This window comes from Erythrolamprus reginae, chromosome 4, assembly GCF_031021105.1.
Source record: "Erythrolamprus reginae isolate rEryReg1 chromosome 4, rEryReg1.hap1, whole genome shotgun sequence".
NCBI classification, from domain to species: Eukaryota; Metazoa; Chordata; class Lepidosauria; order Squamata; family Dipsadidae; genus Erythrolamprus; species Erythrolamprus reginae.
In genome coordinates, this window is record NC_091953.1 from 97,206,376 (window position 1) to 97,230,249 (window position 23,874).

At 40.8% G+C, this 23,874-nt stretch overlaps 1 protein-coding gene across 1 annotated transcript in view; it reads right to left on the minus strand.

Annotated features, from left to right (window-relative positions):
- AFF3 (ALF transcription elongation factor 3) overlaps window positions 1–23,874 on the minus strand; it is a 205,366-nt gene that overhangs the window by 14,459 nt on the left and 167,033 nt on the right. Inside the window, exons 12-16 of the mRNA XM_070751578.1 lie at window positions 15,621–15,745; window positions 11,425–11,623; window positions 8,596–8,723; window positions 3,591–3,654; window positions 187–323 (exon numbers count right to left, since the gene is read on the minus strand). Coding sequence (XP_070607679.1) covers window positions 187–323; window positions 3,591–3,654; window positions 8,596–8,723; window positions 11,425–11,623; window positions 15,621–15,745 — 653 coding nt within the window. The remainder of the gene's footprint in view (window positions 1–186; window positions 324–3,590; window positions 3,655–8,595; window positions 8,724–11,424; window positions 11,624–15,620; window positions 15,746–23,874) is intronic.

Here is a 23,874-nt window from a genome sequence, read left to right on the forward strand (position 1 = left end):
TCCAGCAGACGTGGTTGGTAAATCCACAGTAACTGAATTTAAACATGCATGCCTGGGATAAACATATATCCATCCTAAGATAAATTACAGGAAATAGTATAAGGGCCATGAGGTCTTTTTCTGCCATCAATCTTCTATGTTTCTATGAGAGCCAGTCAAATGTTGGGAGTATTGTCAGACACGCACCTGATAAGCTCCACAGTTTCTGCGTACATTGTGTATGGGGACTTTGATTCCAGGGGGCCTTGTTCCATGGCATTTCCACACTCAATAAATGATAACGCAGCTTCAGCATAATTCAGTGCCTTACCAAATTTTTCCACCTTCGAGGAAAAACATGACAAAATAATATATTTGTATCTATTCTAGAGTTCTTACAAATGTCTTCTATGCAAGAGGCAAAATATTTATATTAGCAAAAAAAAAAGGATGTTTGGTTTAGTTTTTAAGATTTGTATAAGATTTTTGCCCTCAAGGTACTTGCTAAATCAGAAAACGACTACTTAATCTAATATAATTTGAACCAAGAAACCACTATTTCATTTTCAGAACAGGATAATATTTCATGCTAACTTTCAATTATACTTCAAAACTCTGGATCTGTAGTTGGTAAATTTCTCAGCAGAGAAGATAGGAATATCTGGTGAATTATGAGTTTTATAACATATCAAGATCCAGGAGGTGGCAGCCCTTAACTAACTTTGGTGACTAAGCAGCCCGCTTGATAAGTACTTGGCTGTGAGACTATTTGTAAATTCCACAGCTCTTGGATAGACTGGGATGTCAAACGCCCTGGATAAAAGCATCAGTTCTGTAAGGCTGCCAAGAAAACTGCATGGATGTTGGCAGGAAAGATGCTTCATCTGAGGGCATCTTTATCTTTAGCTCAGAAAGGCACATTATGAAAAAAGGAAAACAAATTCAGGCCTTGATATGCTGAAATATGAAGCCTACACCAGTGAAGCAAAGCTGATCTTTAATATTCACAAATGAAAGCGGGAAATATAGATGGGAGTGGTCACAAGAAATAAATGCAAGGAGAAACAGGATTACAAAAATATGATCTGGTATTATATATGGTTTGGGCATAAAGTTCAGAGTAAATCTTTGAAGCCTAAACACCTATAATTTAATTCGTAATAATTTTATTCTTTGTGTGTGAAACAGAAAGAGTGTCAGTTTTTGACACTCTTGGCAACCATGTGGACAAATTCCCGCAGTTTTCTTGGCGTGGTTTTTTTTTCAAAAGTATGTCCTTCCTAGAGCTGGAAGAAATTCTGCCATATACATTGTATTGAAGACATTATAGCATTATTCAATCAAGGTCCATACCAGGAGAAGCTTGTAGATATATCCAGTAGTGGTATCTAATGCTGTGGTTGCATTCACAAATGGCCAGAGAGTTTAGCAGAGGTTTTAAGTTTAAGTTTATTGAATTTATAGGCCGCCCAACTCCTGATGGACTCTGGATGGCGTACAGTGGTAAAAAACGATTTACAATTAAAATCCCCATACAAAAAAACAATCATCCCTTCTAGGTCGGAGTAGAGTGCTATAGCTCAAAGGCCCCAGGGTCTGCCACAAAGCCATGTTTTTAAAGCCTTTCGGAAGGAGAGGAGGGTGGGGGCAGTGCAGATCTCTGGGGGTAGTTGATTCCAGAGTGCCGGGGCCACCACAGAGAAGGTCCTCCCCCATGCTCCCGCCAGTTGGCACTGTTTGGCTGATGGGAACCAGGGAAGGCCAATACTGTGAGCTCTAATTGACTCCTGGGAAGGGGCATTTTCATGAATGAATCATGATTATTGCAAATTCCCCTTCCTCTTGCAAGTTTTCCAAAAAGCAAAATATTTTTTCAACCTTCAAGGGGAGGAGGAGGAATGCAGACTTGCTTATGGCAGTATCCCCAACTCCTGGACCTTGAGCCATTTGGAACCAGACCATGGAAATGGTGTGAGCAATGGGTAAGTGTATGCCTGCATACCCAATTTGTATGAGCAGGGAGCATATGTACAATATTGTTTTATCGCTTGTTGTGAGCCGCCCTGAGTCTTCGGAGAGGGGCGGCATACAAATCTAATAAATTATTATTATTATTATTATTATTATTATTATTATTATTATTATTATATGTGCCCACCATTCTCACAAATGGCCCTGTGCACTTGCTCACTGCTCACATGAAACCATCCTCTCTCCTCCTCCCTCACCAGGAAGCAAAGCTGGAAAAGTTAGGGAACTCTCTCTGACTTACAGAACAAATTGAGGGTTTGCAAATTCAAACTCAACCCGGATAAGACGGAGTGGCTGTGGATTCTGCCTCCCAGGGACAATTCCATCTGTCCATCCATAACCCTGGGGGGGGGGAATTACTGACCCCCTCAGAGAGGGTCCGCAACTTGGGCGTCCTCCTCGATCCTCAGCTCACATTAGAGAACCATCTTTCAGCTGTGGCGAGGGGGGCGTTTGCCCAGGTTCGCCTGGTGCACCAGTTACGACCCTATTTGGACCGGGACTCACTGCTCACAGTCACTCATGCCCTCATCACCTCGAGGTTCGACTACTGTAATGCTCTCTACATGGGGCTACCTTTGAAAAGTGTTTGGAAACTTCAGATCGTGCAGAATGCAGCTGTGAGAGCAATCATGGGCTTCCCAAGGTATGCCCATGTTACACCAACACTCCGCAGTCTGCATTGGTTGCCGATCAATTTCCGGTCACAATTCAAAGTGTTGGTTATGACCTATAAAGCCCTTCATGGCATTGGACCAGAATATCTCTGGGACCGCCTTCTGCTGCATGAATCCCAGCGACCGGTTAGGTCCCACAGAGTTGGCCTTCTCCGGATCCCGTCGATTAAACAATGTCGTTTGGCGGGTCCCAGGAGAAGAGCCTTCTCTGTGGCGGCCATGACCCTCTGGAACCAGCTCCCCCCGGAGATCAGAACTGCCCCCACCCTCCTTGCCTTTTGTAAAGTTCTTAAGACCCATCTCTGCTGTCAGGCATGGGGGAACTGAGACATTTCCCCCGGGCCTATACAGTTTATACATGGTATGTTTGTGTGTATCCTTGCTTTTAATAATGGGTTTTTTAGTGTTTTTTAAATTATTAGATTTGTTCTTACATTGTCTTTGTTATTGTTGTGAGCCACCCCGAGTCTACGGAGAGGGGCGGCATACAAATCTAATAAATAATAATAATAATAATTATTATTATTATTCTATTTTCCTCTTGTTCAAAAAAATCAGTGTTGGATCAAACTGCTTTCTGAAAATCTTAGCCCAAGCCTGGCTTGTAGCATTTTAATTTACAAATGACTCCTTATGTATTTGATAATGGGATCTGCTAAACCAATGAAGTGCTATATCCATACAATTCTTTTAAAAAAAGAATTGGACTATCTCAAATTTTAATTTACCCCAAACGTATCTCATAATTGATCTTGGATAATTGTTTACTTATCTGATTACATTTAAATCTGTGCTAGTAAAAGAAATGCTTATGTTAGAAGGATTTAAAAATTAGTATTAGAACAATTTTCCTAATTTTACAGATAAAGTGACATAATGTATCAGAAATTCAAGCATTCTTACCATTGCATCTGCTTTATGCTTTTTTCTTTTCGCTTCCTGCATAAAATAATCTAAATTGTGCAGTCTAGAATGAAAGGAAATATAAAGGGAAAAAAAAAAGAGTTTGATATATACCAGGGTGATTCGACACATAATGTAACCCTTCCCTGGTACAGAGCTGAAAGGATTGGATACTATAGCCTAGAGGTTAATTCTCTGCCTTACAAGGCAAAGGTTGAAGGTTCAAGTCCCAATGAGGGTATGGCTAGCTGATGAGGCCAAAATAAGGCCGAAATAGATCTATCCTAGTCTCCTTTAATTTTCAAATTCAGCAAAAACATGTGATACATACAGATAGAATTGTCGGCTATCAATAAAAATAACTGCCTTAGAAATGGCCCTGGGTTGGGCCGAGAGGCAAAAAAGGAGCTGTGATGTTCCTTCAATATACCAGGGTGATTCGACACAAAATGTAACCCTTCCCTGGTACAGAGCTGAAAGGATTGGATACTGTAGCCTAGAGGTTAATTCTCTGCATTACAAGGCAAAGGTTGCAGGTTCAAGTCCCAGTGAGGGTATGGCTATTCTATTAATTTAATATAATATTAATATATTAATATAATATATTAATATAACTATTCTATTAATTTAATCTATTTTTTAACTATTGGGTTTTTTTTAACTAATGGCTGATTGGGATGTATGTAGCACTGTGCATGAGATGAATGATTGGGATGACTGGGATGACTGGGGGGGGTGGGGTCACGGTATGGGTGGGATGAATGGTAACAGTATGAATGATAGACTTGGCCCACCTGACGCTCGAGAGGCGGGAGGGGAAGGGGCATCGATCTCTGGGGTGGCAGAGGGTCGGAATATCCCGGTACTGCTGGGGAGAGGCAGATATGGCGGGGGCCACGGAGTTAGCCGTTCCAGGGGAACGAGGGACCGTTGCTTAATAACGATCCCTTGTTCTGGCTCCGTGAGTCCAACCTTGGACACTGGTGATGAGTGTAATTCTGGCCCTGGGCTCAGGTTGCTGCTGCTCAATGCCAGGTCAGTGGTAAATAAAGCTCTCCTCATCCGGGATTTGATCCTGGATGAGGAGGCCAACCTGGCATGTATTGCTGAAACCTGGCTGGGCCCGGAGGGAGGAGTTCCTCTCTCTGAAATCTGCCCAGCCGGGTTTCAGATATGACATCAACCTCGACCCCAGGGAAGGGGAGGAGGAGTGGCTATTGTAGCCAGGGAGAGTTTTTGTCTACGTAGACTCATTGCTCCAGACATTGCAGGTTGCGAGTCTCTCTTGATGAATTTGGACTTAGGGGTTCAGGTGGGCTTATTTCTCACGTACCTGCCTCCCAGCTGCATGTCAAAAGCCCTGCCTGCGCAACCTGCCGTCACTCGGCGAAACCTCTGGGTTGGCACAGGAGTTCATGGCCACCATGACAGCCATGGACCTGACTCAAGTAGTTCAGGGTCCGACTCACGAGGGAGGACACGCACCTGACATGGTATTCCTCTCCGAGCAATTGAGTAATGGTCTGAGACTAAGGGGCTTAGAAGCATTGCCTTTGTTATGGTCAGACCATTTTCTACTACGACTTGACTTCCTGGCTCCAATCCTTCCCCGCAGGGAGGCGGAGCCAATTAAGATGTTCCGCCCCAGACGCCTGATGGGCCCAGAGGGCTTTCAGACGGCGCTTGGGGTTATTCCAGATGCACTCGTCCACAGTTCGGTGGAGTCTCTTGCGGAAGCTTGGAACAAGGCTGCAGCGGAGGCTCTTGATCGGATTGCGCCCTTGCGACCTCTCCGTGGCGCTAGACCCCGTAGAGCTCCATGGTTCAACGAGGAGCTCCGGGAGTTGAAACGCCAGAAGAGACGTCTAGAGAAGCAATGGAGGAAGAGTAAGTCTGAATCCGATCGAACACTTGTAAGAGCTTTTATTAAGACTTACAAAGTGGCGCTCAAGGCGGCAAGATGCGCGTATCATGCCGCCTTGATTGCATCAGCGGAATCCCGCCCGGCCGCTCTGTTTAGGGTGACCCGCTCCCTTCTTAATCAGAGGGGAGTTGGGGACCCCTTACAGAGTAGTGCCGAGGACTTTAACACGTTTTTCGCTGATAAAATCGCTCAGATCCGGGCGGACCTCGACTCCAATTGGAAAACAGAGTCGGCTGACAACGAGTCAGTTGAGGTGACTGGGGCCCGTACTTGTCCACCTGTCTGGGAAGAGTTTGATCTGGTGACACCTGATGAAGTGGACAAGGCCATTGGAGCTGTGAGTTCTGCCACCTGTTTACTGGATCCGTGTCCCTCCTGGCTGGTCTCGGCCAGCAGGGAGGTGACACGGAGCTGGGTCCAGGAGATTACCAACGCTTCCTTGGGGAGGGGAGTTTTTCCATCACTCTATAAAGAAGCGCTCGTGCACCCCCTCCTCAAGAAGCCTTCCCTGGACCCAGCCGTACTTAATAACTACCAGCCAGTCTCCAACCTTCCCTTTATGGGGAAGGTTGTTGAGAAGGTGGTGGCACTCCAGCTCCAACGATCCTTGGAAGAAGCCGATTATCTAGGTCCCCAGCAGTCGGGTTTCAGGCCCGGTTACAGCACGGAAACTGCTTTGGTCGCGTTGATGGATGATCTCTGGCGGGACCGGGACAGGGGTTTATCCTCTGTCCTGGTGCTTCTTGACCTCTCAGCGGCTTTTGATACCATCGACCATGGTATCCTTCTGCACCGGCTGGGGGGGTTGGGGGTGGGAGGCACTGCTCTCCAGTGGTTCTCCTCCTACCTCTCCGGTCGGTCGCAGTCGGTGTTAGTGGGGGGTCAGAGGTCGACTCCGAGGTCTCTCCCTTGTGGGGTGCCTCAGGGGTCGGTCCTCTATTGCTATTCAATATCTACATGAAACCGCTGGGTGAGATCATCCAAGGGCATGGGGTGAGGTATCATCAGTACGCTGATGATACCCAGCTTTACATCTCCACCCTATGTCCAGTCAACGAAGCAGTGGAAGTGATGTGCCGGTGTCTGGAGGCTGTTGGGGCCTGGATGGGTGTCAACAGACTCAAACTCAACCCGGATAAGATGGAGTGGCTGTGGGTTTTGCCTCCCAAGGACAATTCCATCTGTCCTTCCATTACCCTGGGGGGGGAATTATTGACCCCCTCGGAGAGGGTCCGCAACTTGGGCGTCCTCCTCGATCCACAACTCACATTAGAGAACCATCTTTCAGCTGTGGCGAGGGGGGCGTTTGCCCAGATTCGCCTGGTGCACCAGTTGCGGCCCTATCTGGACCGGGACTCACTGCTCACACTCACTCATGCCCTCATCACCTCGAGGTTCGACTACTGTAATGCTCTCTACATGGGGCTACCTTTGAAAAGTGTTTGGAAACTTCAGATCGTGCAGAATGCAGCTGCGAGAGCAGTCATGGGCCTACCTAGGTATGCCCATGTTTCACCAACACTCCGCAGTCTGCATTGGTTGCCGATCAACTTCCGGTCACAATTCAAAGTGTTGGTTATGACCTTTAAAGCCCTTCATGGCACTGGACCAGAATATCTCCGAGACCGCCTGCTGCCGCACGAATCCCAGCGACCGATTAGGTCCCACAGAGTGGGCCTTCTCCGGGTCCCGTCAACTAAACAATGTCGGTTGGCGGGCCCCAGGGGAAGAGCCTTCTCTGTGGCGGCCCCGGCCCTCTGGAACCAACTCCCCTCGGAGATTAGAACTGCCCCTACTCTCCTTGCCTTTCGTAAACTTCTTAAGACCCACCTGTGTCATCAGGCATGGGGGAACTGAGACATCTCCCCGGGGCATATATAATTTATGAATGGTATGTGTGTATGTATGCGTGTTTAGAAAATGGGGTTTTTTAAATGTTTTAGTAGAAATTTAGATTTGTTATATACTGTTGTTTCCACTTTGTTGTGAGCCGCCCCGAGTCTGCGGAGAGGGGCGGCATACAAATCTAAATAAACATAAACATAAACATGGCTAGCTGATGAGGCCAAAATAAGGCCGAAATAGATCTATCCTAGTTTCCCTTAATTTTCAAATTCAGCAAAAACATGTGACACACACACACACACACACACACACATACACACACATATATATATATATATTCCTTGTATGCTGTATTAAAACATTTTACATTTCGTGGATTCCAAATAACAGTAGAAAAATTAGGCATCAAACTATGTAGAAACACCATATAGAACATATAAATAAGATGCACAAATAATCTCTTTTTGGTGAAAGTCTTTATTTAAATGAGAAATGCATTCTAAAGTTTGTAAAAGTGAAGAGCCTAATTGATAGCAATTTAAGATTTGAAGTTAAATATCTTAAAATATTTGCCTAGATTATTACAACATATTCTACACAGGGCTACACAAAGCAAGAAATAGAAGTGGTGCAAAATGCAGTAGCACAATAGTTATGCTGGCTTCTTGGTGTTGCTATTGTAACTTTATTGGATGAATTGCACCGGGCTCCCAGTAAGCATTCTGCATTCAACTGATGCCATTTAAAACAAAGTTAAATCTTTAAATAAATTTACAGATACATACATATATACACACACACACAGAGAGACATATAGGCACAGACTCACACACCCAAAACATTTCTGACAAGCATGGAACACAATTGGATAGGTACATTTGAAGTCCACATATATCCACTTTTATGATGCACTGTCATTTTATTTTAGGCTGGAAGCAGAGGAAGAGAAGAGAAGAGAGGCGGTGGGGAGGGGAGAGGAGAGGAGAGGAGAGGGGAGGGGAGGAGAGGAGAGAGATGACACATGGAGAGAGAGATAGGTTTATTGGATTTAGGTTTATTGGATTTATATGCCGCCCCTCTCCGCAAACTCGGGGCGGCTCACAACAATAATTAAAAACAGAACAGTACACAATACCAAATCCAATGCCCACCCATCCAGTTCCAATTTAAATGGAATTTAGATGGAAGAAGTGAGGAAAGAAGGGAAGATTTCTACAGAAGAAACAATTGACTTACCCATCATTGGCTATGAGTTTTGATTTCCTGCAGGTTTTGGGCACAGTCAGTATAGATGACCATGGTTCTTTTTGGCACTGTGTCCTGTTGCAGAACAGAGTATTTTCTGAACTGATATACATGGCTTTCTGAGTAAACAGTAAAATTAACAATCAGGAACAATCAGGAATTCCGCCATCAACAATAATTGCAAACAAGTTTAGAAGGATTATTACATTTAAGGACTATTGCCTGTGCAGTATTTTTTATGGATCGAAACAATGATACAGTAGTTCAGAACAACACACTTCAGTATGGGTATTTTTATTTATTTATAAACCTTCCAACTCTATGTTGAGAAAATAAGTAACAAAATCTATTTGCAAATATATCTCCTGCATATATGTGTTTCTTGCTCAAATAATTCTTTCAGTGGAATCTTATGTTACATATGCATCTATCAGAAAAGTATATCTGAATTCAGTAAAACTTTGTTCTAGATAATACATGCAGAAGATGACAACCTGAACATGATCTTATGAATTTTAGGATATAATTCTATACAAGATTACAAAGAAGCTTCAGTTTTATTGAAGTCAGAGAAGAACAGGATTCATCACAGCTTTACAAAATGAGATCTCAATGTAAATGTAACCCTGTTTGTATATTTCCCAATTAAGACACACCTTTTTACCCCCCAAAAGAGGGTGAAAACTTGGGTGTGTCTTATACACCAAATGTAGCCCCACAGGGCAGGATCCAATTTTGAAAATATCTACCATATTCATATTTTATATCTGTAATAAATTAAAGGCACAAATTTAACTTACATTTGTCTAAAATGCATGCAAGCAAAACAAAATGTTAAAAGACTGATGTCTGCAACCTGAAAGCTATCTTTCTGGTAGCCTTAATTCATCTGTCCTGCTTTATATTATGAAATAATTTCCATATTTTTCAGAGTATAAGATGCACTTTTTAAACACCCCCCCAAAACAGGGTGAAAACATGTGTGCGTCTTATACACCAAATGTAGCCTTACCCATCCACTCCCACTCTTTGGTCTCTTCCTGCCAGCAATTTACTTCCTTGCAGCAAACAGCAGCAGAGCCTGCTTAGCACAAGCCACTTATTATTTGCCTCCTGACACTCAGCTGATTGATTGAAGTTGCCGGCAATCCCATGTGCTAAAATGAAAGTGAAACTAAAGCTGCACAGAGGCAAATTGCTGGAGGGAGCAGACTGTGCTGAAACTGGCTGTTTGTTTTTTGCTGCAAGGAGATCAGTCAATAACTATAAATGCCTATAGAGTTAAAATTATTAGACTTAAAGATTGCTTTATTATTAACTTAACAAAATTAAGATTTTTAAAATAAATCCTTGATTTGAAAAGACCCAGTGCTATTGTATCTTCTTTTAAATAGCAGATAATACTTCCAGAAAGCCACATCAATTTTAAAGATCTGTAAAAGTATAATCTGAAATGTAACGGTGTCCTGTTTTAGTATTAAGTAAGGCAGCTGAGTTAAACCGTCACTTAGTCATGTTTGGAGTAGATCTATTTAAATAATTGGGAGGAGTTAGTGTGTTTTCTTATATTTAAGAAAACTTTCTAGCATTGATATATTGCCATAATGTACATTTTCCCAAATCTTTACTATTTCTATGGATCAGACATATATGCACAAGAATACACAGTGAACAGTGTATATAATCTGTACTGTTTGCTGTTTGGCAAATTGCTGGGAGGCAGAGGCCTTTTTTCCTTGTCCCCCACCCCCCACAAAACTAAGGTGTGTCTTATACTCCGGTGCATCTTATATTCCAAAAAATGTGGTAGGTTGAACTACCATTCTTCTATTTTCTAAGTTTCACTGTAGATGAAGGGAGTTGATTTCTAGCAGTTAGAGGGTACCAGTTTAGGAAGGGATCATGGACATGCATCCATAAACAATCCTTGTAACCAAGTGACAAGATCAGCTGTATGATTATTCAAAATAAGGCAGGTTCAATATACTGTGTATTTTTCCATATTTAATCAGCCCTCTACTTCTAAATTTGAAAAAAAACCCTGTAAAGTAATAAGCTAAACATCTCTAAAGACACTTTAGAAATAAAGGATTTTTTAAAATATAGAAGTATAAATCCAACATTAGAAGAGAGCGTTTACCAAAAAGAGGCAAAAGTGCTAGGGAGGAAATACATATTATATTGTCTCAGGCAAATTTTCACAAAATTAATTTTCAATGCACTCTTCTCCTTTCCCCAAATAGTCTACAATAATGCCAACATACAAAGTTGAGATGTCAGTAGAATCAAAGGTTTTCTCACACCCAGTACTCAAATTCTAAAGGAGGTGGGACCCTAAGAATACTCTATCTTTAACAAAAACACAAGAGCATTTAATAGATACAAACTGAATGTAAATCGCTCCAAACTTGACTGCAGAAAATACGATTTCAGCAATAGAGTGGTCACCACCTGGAACTCATTACCTGACTCTGTTGTTGCTTCCCCCAACCCCAAAATCTTCAACCTTACATTATCTACAATCGACCTCTCCCCTTTTCTAAGAGGTTTGTAAGGGGCGTGCATAAGTGCACTTTTGTGCCTAATGTCCGTATCCTTCTGTCTTATTATCCTTTCTATTACTATGTTCTACTTATGTTATGTTAGTATGTACTATAATACTGTACTTGTTTGACAAACAAACAAACAAACAAACAAAACTTTTCCAAACCACCTAAATCAGGTGTGAGGAACGACCCCACCCCGGATCTAAATGGAGAAGGTTAGAAATAAACAAAATGGATATTTAAGTACTTTAAATACATTATGATCAGAACTTACACTGAAATCTCCAGGATGTAGATATGATCTAATCTCATTCTTGTGCTTTTTACTTGAGGATGTGGAAGACGAAGGGTTGCTACCATTTGTTTTGCTAGAAGTTAAATCATCATGACAGAATTTATATTTTGATGCATCAGAGAAGGGAGAACTAGGTGACTGAAGCATTTTCTCATTTTTATTTATTGGTATTGCCAAACTACAAATAGAAATTACAATAATGGACAGTCAAAACACTCAGGATAAGGAATTTTTATACTATGATCATTATCAGCTTTACCGTAACTTCATGATGAACTTAGTTAATTATTCTTTTTTCCTGGAAACAGGTTTTAACATGAGTACCAAGAGTTGCTGGACAAATTCGACCACATTTCTCCTCTTTCCTTTAGGGCAAGCTTCAGATTTATGGTTAATGTATACTTATATAAAAATGAAGATTTGTTTTAAAGGTTGGTTGGAAAATAAGATGTGGCTTTTAAAAATAAACATACCGTAAGCTGTGGAGCACCGTTTACAGTTATAATTGATTTTTAAAATAAAATCTCATGGACTAAACCGATAATATGTGTTTACAGGGAGCTGGAAGTTCTCTGCATTTGGCAAACTTAGCACTTAAATAACTTAACAACTTTAGGAGTTGTGGCGGTATAGTGGTTAAAATGCAGTATTGCAGGCTAATTCTGCTGACTATTAGCAGTTTGATTCTCCCCAGCTCAAGGTTGATTCAGGGTTCTATCTTTCTGAGGTCAGTAAAATGAGAACCCAGATTGTTGGGGACAATATGCTGACACTGTAAACCACTTAGAGAGGGCTGAAAAACTCTATGAAGCAGTATATAAGTCTAAGTGCTATTGCTAGTAATACAGCACCCAAGGAGACAGAAATATATAATAAACTAGTTAACGAAGAAAATAAACCAAATAATCTAATACAGGTTCAAACTTTGTGTATCTCTGCTAATGTAGACTTTTCTAGCCCAGATCTGATAGTCCTTGTTCTAAGTATTACAAGCATCTCGGGGCAATCTGTAGCACTTGAACCCAAATTATCTTCTCAATCTTCTCTTGTTACAAATTATATGCTTGTATCTTTTTTCCTCCCTTAAAGGGCTTATTTCTACAAGCATCAAGCAATATAGACTCCTTTCATACATAGTCCAGAGGAACTGATGCTCTGGCTCTTGTATAGGTGATATCTTATAGACAATATTATTATTACATTTAAAGAGCAAAATTCAATGTACTGTATAAAGTTGCATATGGATTCAATGGAAAGAAGAGTGGCTCTTGCAAGGATACAAAAATATAGAGAAGTCTAGGGAATAAGATTGGTGTAAATTAAATTAAATGTAATTATATTGTCTTTTCTTTAATTTGTGCTATTTGTTTATTTGCTACTTCTTAAACTTATTTTCTGTGCTTTGCTCAATGTTGTTTAGACTGAAAGAGAATAGGATGGATATGTATAAAGTAATGACATTATGATTTAATCATTATGTTAAAATAAATGTTTGCTTTTATTTATTTTAAAAGAAGGATATAGATATGGATTTTTATGATTTTTTTTCAAATTGTTTTAGACAATTTTTCAAAGACCAAACTTCAAACTATATCACCTTCATCATCATAATATCCACTAAACATACTTTTGTCTTTCCCAAGAAAACATTTCTGCCACTATCAAATTTTATTTTTAAGTACTCAAATTACATTTTTAAACTGTGATCTCTTGCTAGTCCATCAATTGAGTTAGCTAGTGCAATTAGGACTGCGGCTATGCAGAAACACAGCTGAGCTAGCTATTCCCTGATGGCTATAATTTCACATGTAATACTAAACACAATTACTTTGTCTCATGCCCATGTTATTTTGTGACCTCCCTTAATTTATACACACTGTTTAAGCTGCAATACACACAGAGGTTCCTAGATACTGCCATGCGGTGTCATTACCAATAGGAGTGGGCCTTTGTTGGTCTCTGCTTTGGACTGTAGACCACAGGTAAACATACATAAGGAAATAGACTGAAATCAGACAGCTGCAATGGATTCTGGTAAATCATCACCATCATTAAAAACTTAGCCTAAATTAACAGAAAGATGTATTTAAATCAAATCAGTTCATCACTCCAATCTGGCAGACACCACCTCCTCAAGATCTTACATATCATCTATTAATTAATTTAATTTAGTTTATTCCAATTCTCCTAAGATTTTAGGATGAATTGTTGCATAGAACTCCAATTAACTAAAATTAGTAACTAACCTAATGCTTAGTGAATTGAAATTGTTCACTATTCTATCCAGTGAGATAAGGTGAGTGTACTTTGGGCCCTTTCCATAAATGTTATCATTTAATAGCACCCAGAAAGACTCTCTATAGCATTTGCTCCCTCACCGAACGATGTTCCCCTTCTGATCTGGGAGGCCTCCTCGCTCCTAGCCTTTGAGAAGATCTTAAAGAGCTGGGTCAAGTTTATGTTTATGTTTAAGTTTAATCAGATTTGTATGCCGCCCCTCTCCGCAGACTCGGGGCGGCTCACAGTATTGTCAAGTATTGGAGAAGTGTGAGGTTGGGGCACAGTTGAATCAAATGTGGATGTATGGTGGAGTGTTTACATTTGGGGAGTTTTTTATTACAGTTTTATGGTTTTTATATTTTTATTGTTGTTTTCTGAACTGACCGGAATTATGGCGTAAAAGATATGATGGAATGTTAGCAGGGTTATAGCTAATGAGGAAATCAAAAGGAAAGGATCAACCTACTTCAGGAAGTGTCATTTTGAAATACAGGAAGTCCTTAAAATTACAACAAAAGGGTGGGGGTTTTTTGCCACCTTCATTGGTGAAAATTTACTTTATATTAAGAGGAAAAAGCCATTATTCTAGTTAAAAAATACCAATACAGTGATCTCTCATTTTCCCTGGGGATGTGTTCCAAGACCACCCGTGAAAAACGAATATCCGTGAAATAGAGGAAAGATTTTTTTTTACGTATTTAACGAGTATTTGGACTTTTAAAACCCATCCTTTGCATTAAACAGTCATTTTATAATGTTTCTCAGATGGAACTACATGTGATATCCTACCAGTTTCTTTAATGGAGTACAGTAGTACTGTAGAAGAATTTTATGAATTTTTAATGGATTTAAATTTTTTAAAGGATTTAAGCCCCCTTTGAAAACCCGTGAAATAGCGAATCCGTGAAAGATGAACCGTGAAGTAGTGAGGGATTACTGTACATTGGGAATGGGATAACTCGCCATAGCCAGGTCACTGAAGTCAACTCACTATGGTCAACTCACCACAGCAAACTCACACGGCCAACTTGCCATGGGACAACTCTCTGAAGGACAATTTTAAAATTCTATTTAATTATTTAAAATAATTTTTAAAATTGTTTTAATGTTTTCATTCAAATTTCATCCTGTTCCTCCTCTTGCATGCTTTCTTTAATTATTTTATTCCGACATTTCTTTGATATTACTGTCACTTTTGTCCTGCAAAGGTTTACCTGCACCAAGTTAGCCTTTGTGAGTTGGCCATAATGAATTGACTCTAGGGAGTTGGTCATGGTGAATTGGTCACAGCAAACTGTCATACGTTATAGTTACATTTCACCAAATCAAAGATGATGAGAAATGAGATTATCTTGGAAATATAAATGTCATTTCATGAGATTAGAACATTTTAAATATTTTTATTTATTACATTATTCCACCCCCCCATCATGTTCTGATTATATCCTGTTCCAGCCTAAAATTTGTGTCAAAGTGGCAATTTTAATTAACTAATTTAACACAATTATTACTCAATTACATCAATATCATTATGCATATTCTGGTTATTCAGAGTTTGAGATTGTGGTATTTATAGCACAATGTTTCATGTAATCAATAATTCCAGGCACGTTTTGGGGTATTTTACACATATACAAACTGGCAGATGAATGAATACACAAATACATTCAAATGTTTTCTTAGTCCTTCATACACATCATCTCGTTGTTGACACTGTTAAGTTGGAACAAAACCATGGATAACAAAACTGATGAAAAATAAGTATAATGATCAATCTGAATTATTATAACTAGGTTAGCAGCAGTTGACCACAAAATTATTCTGACAGCTTTTTATTCTTTTGATATTAAATTAACAATTTTGCATCAAATATTAGATAGCTAGATAAGACATACCTTTTTTTAATGATTTTGTAATGATTTGGTGAAGAAATAACTTGGGTTGAAGGAAGTAAATTGGAGGAACATTCTTGCTCAGTATGAATCTTCTTAGTTTCTCTGTTTTCTTCCTCATTTTCATACTAACAGAAAAAAACATCTCATATGCATGGTATTTTGGTACAAAATCATAGAATCATTGTAGAACTTGTATTTTACAAGTTTGGTAGTTAACATTGAAATTAACTACTATTTTATGTTAATTGTGTTAACTTATTACTATTATTATTGCTAATTTCCTGATGTATACCAAATCTTTTAGCTCAATAGTTGAAGCTAACAGGTACATCTGGAGAGGATGATTAAAAAGAGTCAACATGGCAGTCCTACCTCTTATTTACATTCATTACACATAGAAAAGCAGTAGAATTTCAATGGCATGGTTGTAACTGCTCTCTTGACTTTTTGATAACCCATTTGCCCTATAGCAGGGGTGTCAAACTCAAGGCCCATGGGGCAAATCTGGCCCGTGGGGTGATTAGATCTGGCCTACATGGCTGCCTTGGAAACAGTGAAGGACCAGCCCATATGGCCTCTGTCAACAAAAATGGAGCTCAGGAGGCCTATGTTTTTGCTGGTAGAGGGTTGCAGGAGGCTGAAAACAGAGACTGGGAGCCCATTTTTGCTGGCAGAGCGCTCAGGCACCATAGGTGCCCCCAACATAAATGATGTCAAGCTGACCATGTCCACCCTAGTCCCCTGAGTTCAAACGTAACCCTGATGTGACCCTCAATAAAATCAAGTTTGAGGCAAACAGTACATGGTTATGGATCTTTCAAGATACAGTTCCCAATTCAAATAATGAAGAAAGCTACAAAGAAAAGGAGCTTGGAGGTTCCCTCTCGGTTTAACAAGCCACTTGTGGTCTTTGTGTCATGCCAAAATTTTATACTACAACGCAATGCAAATGTAGAATGTATTGCAAGATCTATTCCAGAGAAGTGATGCTTTAGTGGAAGTAGATTGTGAAGGGTATTTTTTACTCCATTAGGATTCTATATAAGGTCCATTCAAACTTTGTGGTGTTAGAGAACTATCGTGTACATAAGCTTATAAACATATTATTGCAATTCTATCCCTGGCTCACACGTCCAGCAAGGAGAGACTTGCCTACATATCCCAGTGTATCACCTCACTTTTTTCTCCTGGGAACAAAGAAATAGCTAGTGTCATTATTCATTTTAATATGCCCTACCATTAGCTGCTGTTGTCTGCAGATGGGTGCAGAAAGCACAGGATCAACAGCTGCTATCAAATGACACAGCCAGACGGCCATGCACTGGTCCTTAAGCCAGCAGAAAAGGATGCCAACATTAAAACTGTTGCCAAGCCCTCTTCTGCCTTAGTATGAAGGCTGAGAAATGATGCTGTCCTTACAGTTATAACATAGGACAAGTTAAGGATAGTGATGGATGAATTTCCTTGGCTTCATTTCTCCTGCTAGCAAGTGTCACCTGCTGGCAGGAAAAATTATCACCAATTGCTCTCCTGAACATGAGGAGCAGAAGGGGCTTGGAGAAGTGACTTGTGACAGATGGCTAGATTTAGGGGCTTAACCATCTGTCAAAACCTGCTACTTTTCATGGCGCACAGGAAAGCACTTTACTGTGTTTGTCTGGCTATGCCTACAGTCATCAACATTTTTATTTTCAAGCTACTAATCATGCAGATGAAATTTTTATTTGCCTGAATGAAATTTAATCAGCAGAGCGAAACTGGGGTCCTCACTTCAGTAAGATATTTTCCTTTAAAGTACTGGGTCAATTTGACAAACTTCAGATGAGTCACTATTTCTCACAAGCCTTAGCTCCTAGTATATCTTCTAATTTACAACACTCTATGACTTTTATACCCTAGCAGTTCTCCTATGTTGGTGTTCTATAATGCTGTAAGCTTGCCTTATGCTAATTTGAAATGCAACATTCATTTACTATCAATATTTCTTGTTCACTAGAATCCTAGTTCCAATAAATACTTTCATTTTAAACAATCAATATTATGCTCCACCTTCCTTCCTTCCTTCCTTCCTTCCTTCCTTCCTTCCTTCCTTCCTTCCATCCATCCTTCCTCCCTTCTAATTTTTATTAAACAGTTTTAAAAACATTAAATATAAATCATACATTCAAAATCAGCATAATATAACATAACCATAACATAACACCATATACTGTAAAATATTAATTTTACAGCATACTGTATCGGTGTACATACTATGTTTTTATATCTCTTACTCTTGAACTTATATTTATTCATATACTTAAGTCCTACATATAATTTATTCTTAATATCTAACATCTCATCTAACTATATCCACCTATCACCTTGTTTTCATGTGCCTATATGCATAAATACAAATATCGATACCTATTTTATTTATTGTCATACCATTATCTATTAATTTTACTTTTATGTTCCAGCCAATTATACCATTTGTTCCATATTTTATAAAATTATGTTTCTTCTCTGTCATGTATTTCCATTGTTAATTTATTCATTTCAGCACATTCTAATATATTTTTAATTACCATGGTGCCTGAAGGGGCTGTTTCTAATTTCCAGTGTTGGGCATAAATAATTACTGTATAGCTGCTATCATTATATGCGGTATAAGATATTGAATATTTTTCTTTATTTTTCTTTTTATAATCTCTAACAAAAACAATTCCAGTTTTAATTTTACTTTTGGTTTGGTTTCCTCTATCCACCTTTGAATCTTTCAAATCTTTCAAACCTAGGGCACATCCACTATATATGGCATTACGTCCAGGGTTGGGCTGCAAGGGGACGGTGTGGAACGCTGTTCCACTGGCGGAAATGAAGCTGCGCATGGAGCTTCATCACTGCCGGTGGTGCATGCGCGTACATGCATATGCACACTAGATTTGGCTTCTGCGCAAGTGCAGCAGCTGAATCTCACTGCCCCACCCAGGAAGGAGAGAAACTCGTTGGGGAGATGACGTCGCTCCCATTTCGCCTGCTTGCCAGAATCTCCCCACGAGCTGCTGTCCTTCTTGGCAAGCAGCCGAAGCAGGAGCCACATCACCTCGCCAACAAGCTGCTCTCCTTCCTACAGGATTTCTTCCTTCTGGTGGCTCCCATCTTGTGCAGCAGCAGTCCATCCCACCTGGGAGCCACCAGAAGGAAGAAATCCTGCAGGGAGGAAAGGATTTCTTCCCGCTGGTAGCTCCTGGCCTGGATGGGTCACCGCCGTGCAGGACCCAGGCCCATGGCTGCCGTCTAGCTGCATTGGCAAAGGCAGATTTCTTCCTTTAGTCCCGCCCAAGAGCTGACAGAAGGAAGAAATCTGGGACTAAACAAGACCCCTTTGCCAATGCAGCCAGACGGCAACCACGGGGCAGGGTCCTGCACGACGGTGGTCTATCCCGATCAGGAGCTGCTAGTGGGAAGAAATTCTTTCCTTCCTGCAGGATTTCTTCCCGCTGGTGGCTCCCGGGCAGGATGGCTTTGGCCCATGACTCTGCGCATGTGCAGAAGATGAGGTGCCCCCCTCCCGAGTGTTCCAGTAGGGCCACGAATGGCTGCCCTTTACTGATTATATCCCCTGATCGTGTTTATATTTCCAATATTTAGGTGCTATATTTGAAATCACCTTCACCAATCTTGACGGAGGTAGGTGCCCCCTATAGAACATTTTATAGATGTTTTCTTTATAGGAGGCTGCCATTGTGAGTTTATTCCAAAATTTTCTCCCAATACTCCAATTCAATTGTGTAACCAAAATTTTGAGCCCAAATCCCCATTTTTACCTCCATTTTAACATATAATAGACAACTGTAAGTTTTTGTTATCATTTTCTCTTCAGTTCCTATTAAAATTTTATCCAGTTCTTCATATTTTTGTTGAAATCTGAATTGTGACAAATCTTTTTTGTACCTAAATTGAATTTAAAGATAAAGCCACCAATCTATTTTTATTCCAGCCAATGCCAAATCTTTTGATTCAAGATTATTTTGTTAGTCCAATAAATCTTTATAGGTCACTTTCTTGTCCAAGTCTAAAACGTTTGGATAGGTCGTTGCTTCCATAGAAGATATCCATTTAGGAGTTTTGATATAGTATTTTTTTCTTAATCTCCATCCATTCTCTAACAGTGCTCCACTCACATGGTGTCTCTGAAACTATTTATGAGATTTGCTTTTTCTTTCCCATATGAAATTGTGCCAGCCTGTCTGCAAATCGTGGCCTTCTATGGTTAATATACTTTTATTACTAAGCAATATCCATTCCCTTAGCCATAGCACTGCCGCTGCCTGATAGTATAGTTCCCAGTCTGGTAGTCCAAAACCTCCTTTTTTTCTTTCATCATGCAACAGTTTTATTTTTATCCTAGCCTTCTTCCAAATAAATTTCGAAATTGTTTTATTTAAATCTGTATAATTTCCCCCCTAATTTCAGAATATTTTTCCATTTCAGAGGCTGGAAAAGCAAAGCACAGAGCTCACAACCAACAAACCTGTTGCTAAAGTTCACCTCTGGAAACAGCTGTTTGTGCATATTCTGGAAGGCCGATCTGCCTACCAATCAGGTTTTTTCTTATTTTCCTCCCCAAAAACTAAGGTGCGTCTTATACTCTAGTGCAGGGGTCGGGAACCTATGGCTCGCGAGCCAGATATGGCTCTTTTGATGGCCGTATCTGGCTCGCAGACAGGGCTCCTACCCAGGGCCGCCGATAGACGGGTACTACAGGGAGCGCGCTACCGGGCCCCGGGCAAATTGGGGCCCGCAGTCAGCGGCTCCTTGCACTGAGCTCCCGCTCGCAGCTGTCCCCTGGCTCCTGCTCGATGCCACGGTTTTCGGCGCTGTCCTGCTGGGCCCCAAAGACGGAAGGCAGGAAGAAGGAGAGCTCCATTCTTCTCGCCTTTTTCCCGCCTTCCGTCTTTGGGGCACAGCAGGACAGCGCCGAAAACCGCGGCATCGAGCAGAAGCCGGGGGACAGCTGCGAGCGGGAGCCCCAGGAGGGAAGTACCGGCAGCGCCCCGCCCAGCTGAAGCTTCACTGGCGTCGGCGGCAAATGTCCTTTGTGGCCCGGTGGGAGGGGGGGGCTGCAGCGGCCGCAGGCAGTCGCAGGGAGATGGCGGCGGCGAGAGGGAGCTCCAGCTGGGCTGGGGGTTCGGGGGGGCCATGAACGCCGCCCGGAGCCAATGGCTTCTTTTGGGCTTACTTGAATTCCTGCTGCTGGTAAGCGCGCGCGGGTGGCCGGGTGGGAAGGGCGAGGCGCGAGGGGGAGGCAAGTGGAGAAGCGGAGAGAGAGAGAAGTGGACCAAAAGAAAGAAAAGGGAAAGAGAGGGAGGGAAAGAGAAATGGAGAGGTGGGAAGGAGGGAGGGAGGGGAGGGAGGGAGAGAAGGAAGGAAGAGAAAGGAGGGTAGAAAGAGAGGGAGAGAGAGAGGAGAAAGGAAGAGGAGAGATAGAAAGGAAGAGAGAGAAAGAAAGAGGGATAGAAAGAGAGAGAGAGTGAGAGATGCTCAGTGAGCCTTTCTTTGAAGTTGCCTTTCTTTCTTTCTTTCTTTCTCTCTTTCTCTTTCTTTCTTGCTCTCTTGCTCTTTCATTCTTTTTTCTTTCTCTTGCTTTCTTTCTTTCTCTTGCTTTCTCTCCTTCCTTCCCTCCTTCCATTTCTTTCATTCCCCCTCTCTATTTTTATTTCTCTTTCATTCTTTCTTTCTCTTTCTTGCTTTCTTTCTTGCTCTTTTTCTTTCTCTCTTTTACCTTCCCTTCCTCTATTTCTTCTTTTCTTTCTCCTTCCTACCTTCTTCCCTCCCTCCCTTCCTTCAGTCCTTCCTCTCTTACTCTCCCCTTTCATAAGTTTCCTTGCTTCCTTCCTCTGTTCCTGTCCCTTCCCCCTTTCTTTCTTTCTTTCTTTCCTTCCCTCCCTCCATTTCTTGCTTTCCTTCTCCTTCCTCCCTTGTTTCCTCCCTCATTCCCTTCTTTCACTCCTTCTTCTCTTACTCTCCCCTTTCACACCTTTCCTTGCTTTCTTTGCACCCTTCCTCTGTTCCTGTCCCTTCCCTCTTTCCTTCCTTCCTTCCCACCCTCCGTCCATTCATTCACCCATTCCTCTCTTGATCGCCCCTTTTACCATTCCTTCCTTCCTTCCTTCTGATGTGGGCCTGGGCCAGCAGAGTAGTTTGCTTTTGCACCCCGTTTCGAGCTCCCTTGGTGCCAACCCGGCCCTCCCCACTTCAGAGAGAAGGGGGAGAAAGAGAGAGAGAGAAAGAGAAAGAGAGAGATAAAAAGAGAAAGATAGAGGGAGGGAGAGAAAGAGATAGAAAGAGACAAAGAGTACACAAAGGAGTGTTCCTCTCTGCTGCACTAAGCCACCGCTGGACCTAAACAATAATTCGCTGTAAAATAATAAAATAGATAATTGACATAACTTACAATGCGTTGTGTGACATGTCCAACATTCCAGCTTCTTTCTTCTGCGAATGCCTCAAAGCTGGCATTCTCTCAACATCAGGTGGGAAGAATGCCAGCTTCCAGTCATGCGCAGGAAAAAGAAGAAGCCAGACTGCTGGACTGATGTCATGCATCGCAAGCTCACAATGTAAGTTATTTATTTAATTTTTTTACTGCTAATTACCATTGTTTCAGTCCAGTTGTGGCTTTATACAGCAGGGAGGAGCATTCCTTGCTGTACTAAGTGAACATTGGAGCGATTGATCTGTCAATGGCCCTTTAAACATATTGTACGGCTCTCGCGGAATTATATTTCAAAATATGTGGCGTTTACGGCTCTCTTAGCCAAAAAGGTTCCTGACCCCTGCTCTAGTGCATCTTATAGTCTGAAAAATATGGTATGTCATTTTGGATAACCTCTGTCTCTTCCATATGGAAAATATGGTAACGCTCAAGGGGAATGGTGGTGAGGAGTTCTCAGACTCTCACAACTGGATTCTATATTTTTTGAATTTCTAAAACACTTGAGAGTTTATTTTCATTGAACTTTTCTTATAATCTTAGATTAAAATACAGAGGCATACATACTTTTCTTGTTCTTTGTTCCCTGGCTAACTTTCAGAGATTAAGATGGCTGAACAGTCTCTGAAACCTAAGAAAAGAAGGTGGGGAGATGTGCAGCTCCTAGCTGGATTCCTCTCGAAAGCTTGATCAATCTTTAATGATTCTTTTAAAAAAGTTAACATGATGTGGATGAAGACATACAAAAGGACTTGGCTCTTTGACCCAGGTCGATTATGTTTAACTTTTGGGACGATTTGGGATAGATAAGATGCTCTGGTAAATTTTGTACTAGTGGATTACAATAACAGTCTGTTAATGGAGAGTATGGAAACTTTAATTTTGTTTTGTGCTACTGAAATTATCTTTCCTGTAAACTACTTCATAACATATAGAAAACAGGTCAACAAATTGCAAATAGATTATAAACACAACTGTTTATAATTTCTTGAAGGGCTTGTTTTGCAAGGGGTGGAAACTATGTTGTAATAATATATTAATCAGTATTCAGCTAGGATAATATCTATATAATGACTTTTTGATGCATTTTTATCGCTTTAATTGTCATATGTTTTGTGGGGGGTTTTCTTGAATGTTGTGTTTTTTATTTTAACCTTGGAATAAAATAAAAGCAATGTAAAAAGCAGTATCTTTGGATTCTTTCTTAAGGAAAGGATATGGACCAGTTTATTCATATATTATGTAGATGAAGATGATCCAGGGTTTCCATATAACAGCAATTGTTCTGCCCTATTGTTTTCCTATCTAGACATAAATACATACAGTACATACAGTACATACATACATACATACATACATACATACATACATACATACATATAAACATATACACATATATATTTGAATACAAACTCTATTGAGTTAAGCAATTTAATTTCAAGTTGTACGAGTCTGGGATTCAGGAGTCTTCATAGAATCCAATTGTTTTCACAAATGAAAGTGAACATGTGTCCGAAATTAATGTTGCAGGATTTAATCTGGTTTGGTCACTAGGACCAGAGGTTTTGTCTTCCAAACTTCCAGACTTATGCTGGAGCCATCTTCAGGAACTTCTCTCTGGCCTCTCCTAGGCTAGAAAGAAAGTCCCTGAAGATGGGCTCCAGCATGAGTTTGAAAGTTCAGAAGACAAAAATCTCAAGGTGACTGACCCAGATTGTATTCTCCAATGGTTTTGTTTAACAATGGATGTTGTGACAGTGTGATGTAACATTCTGC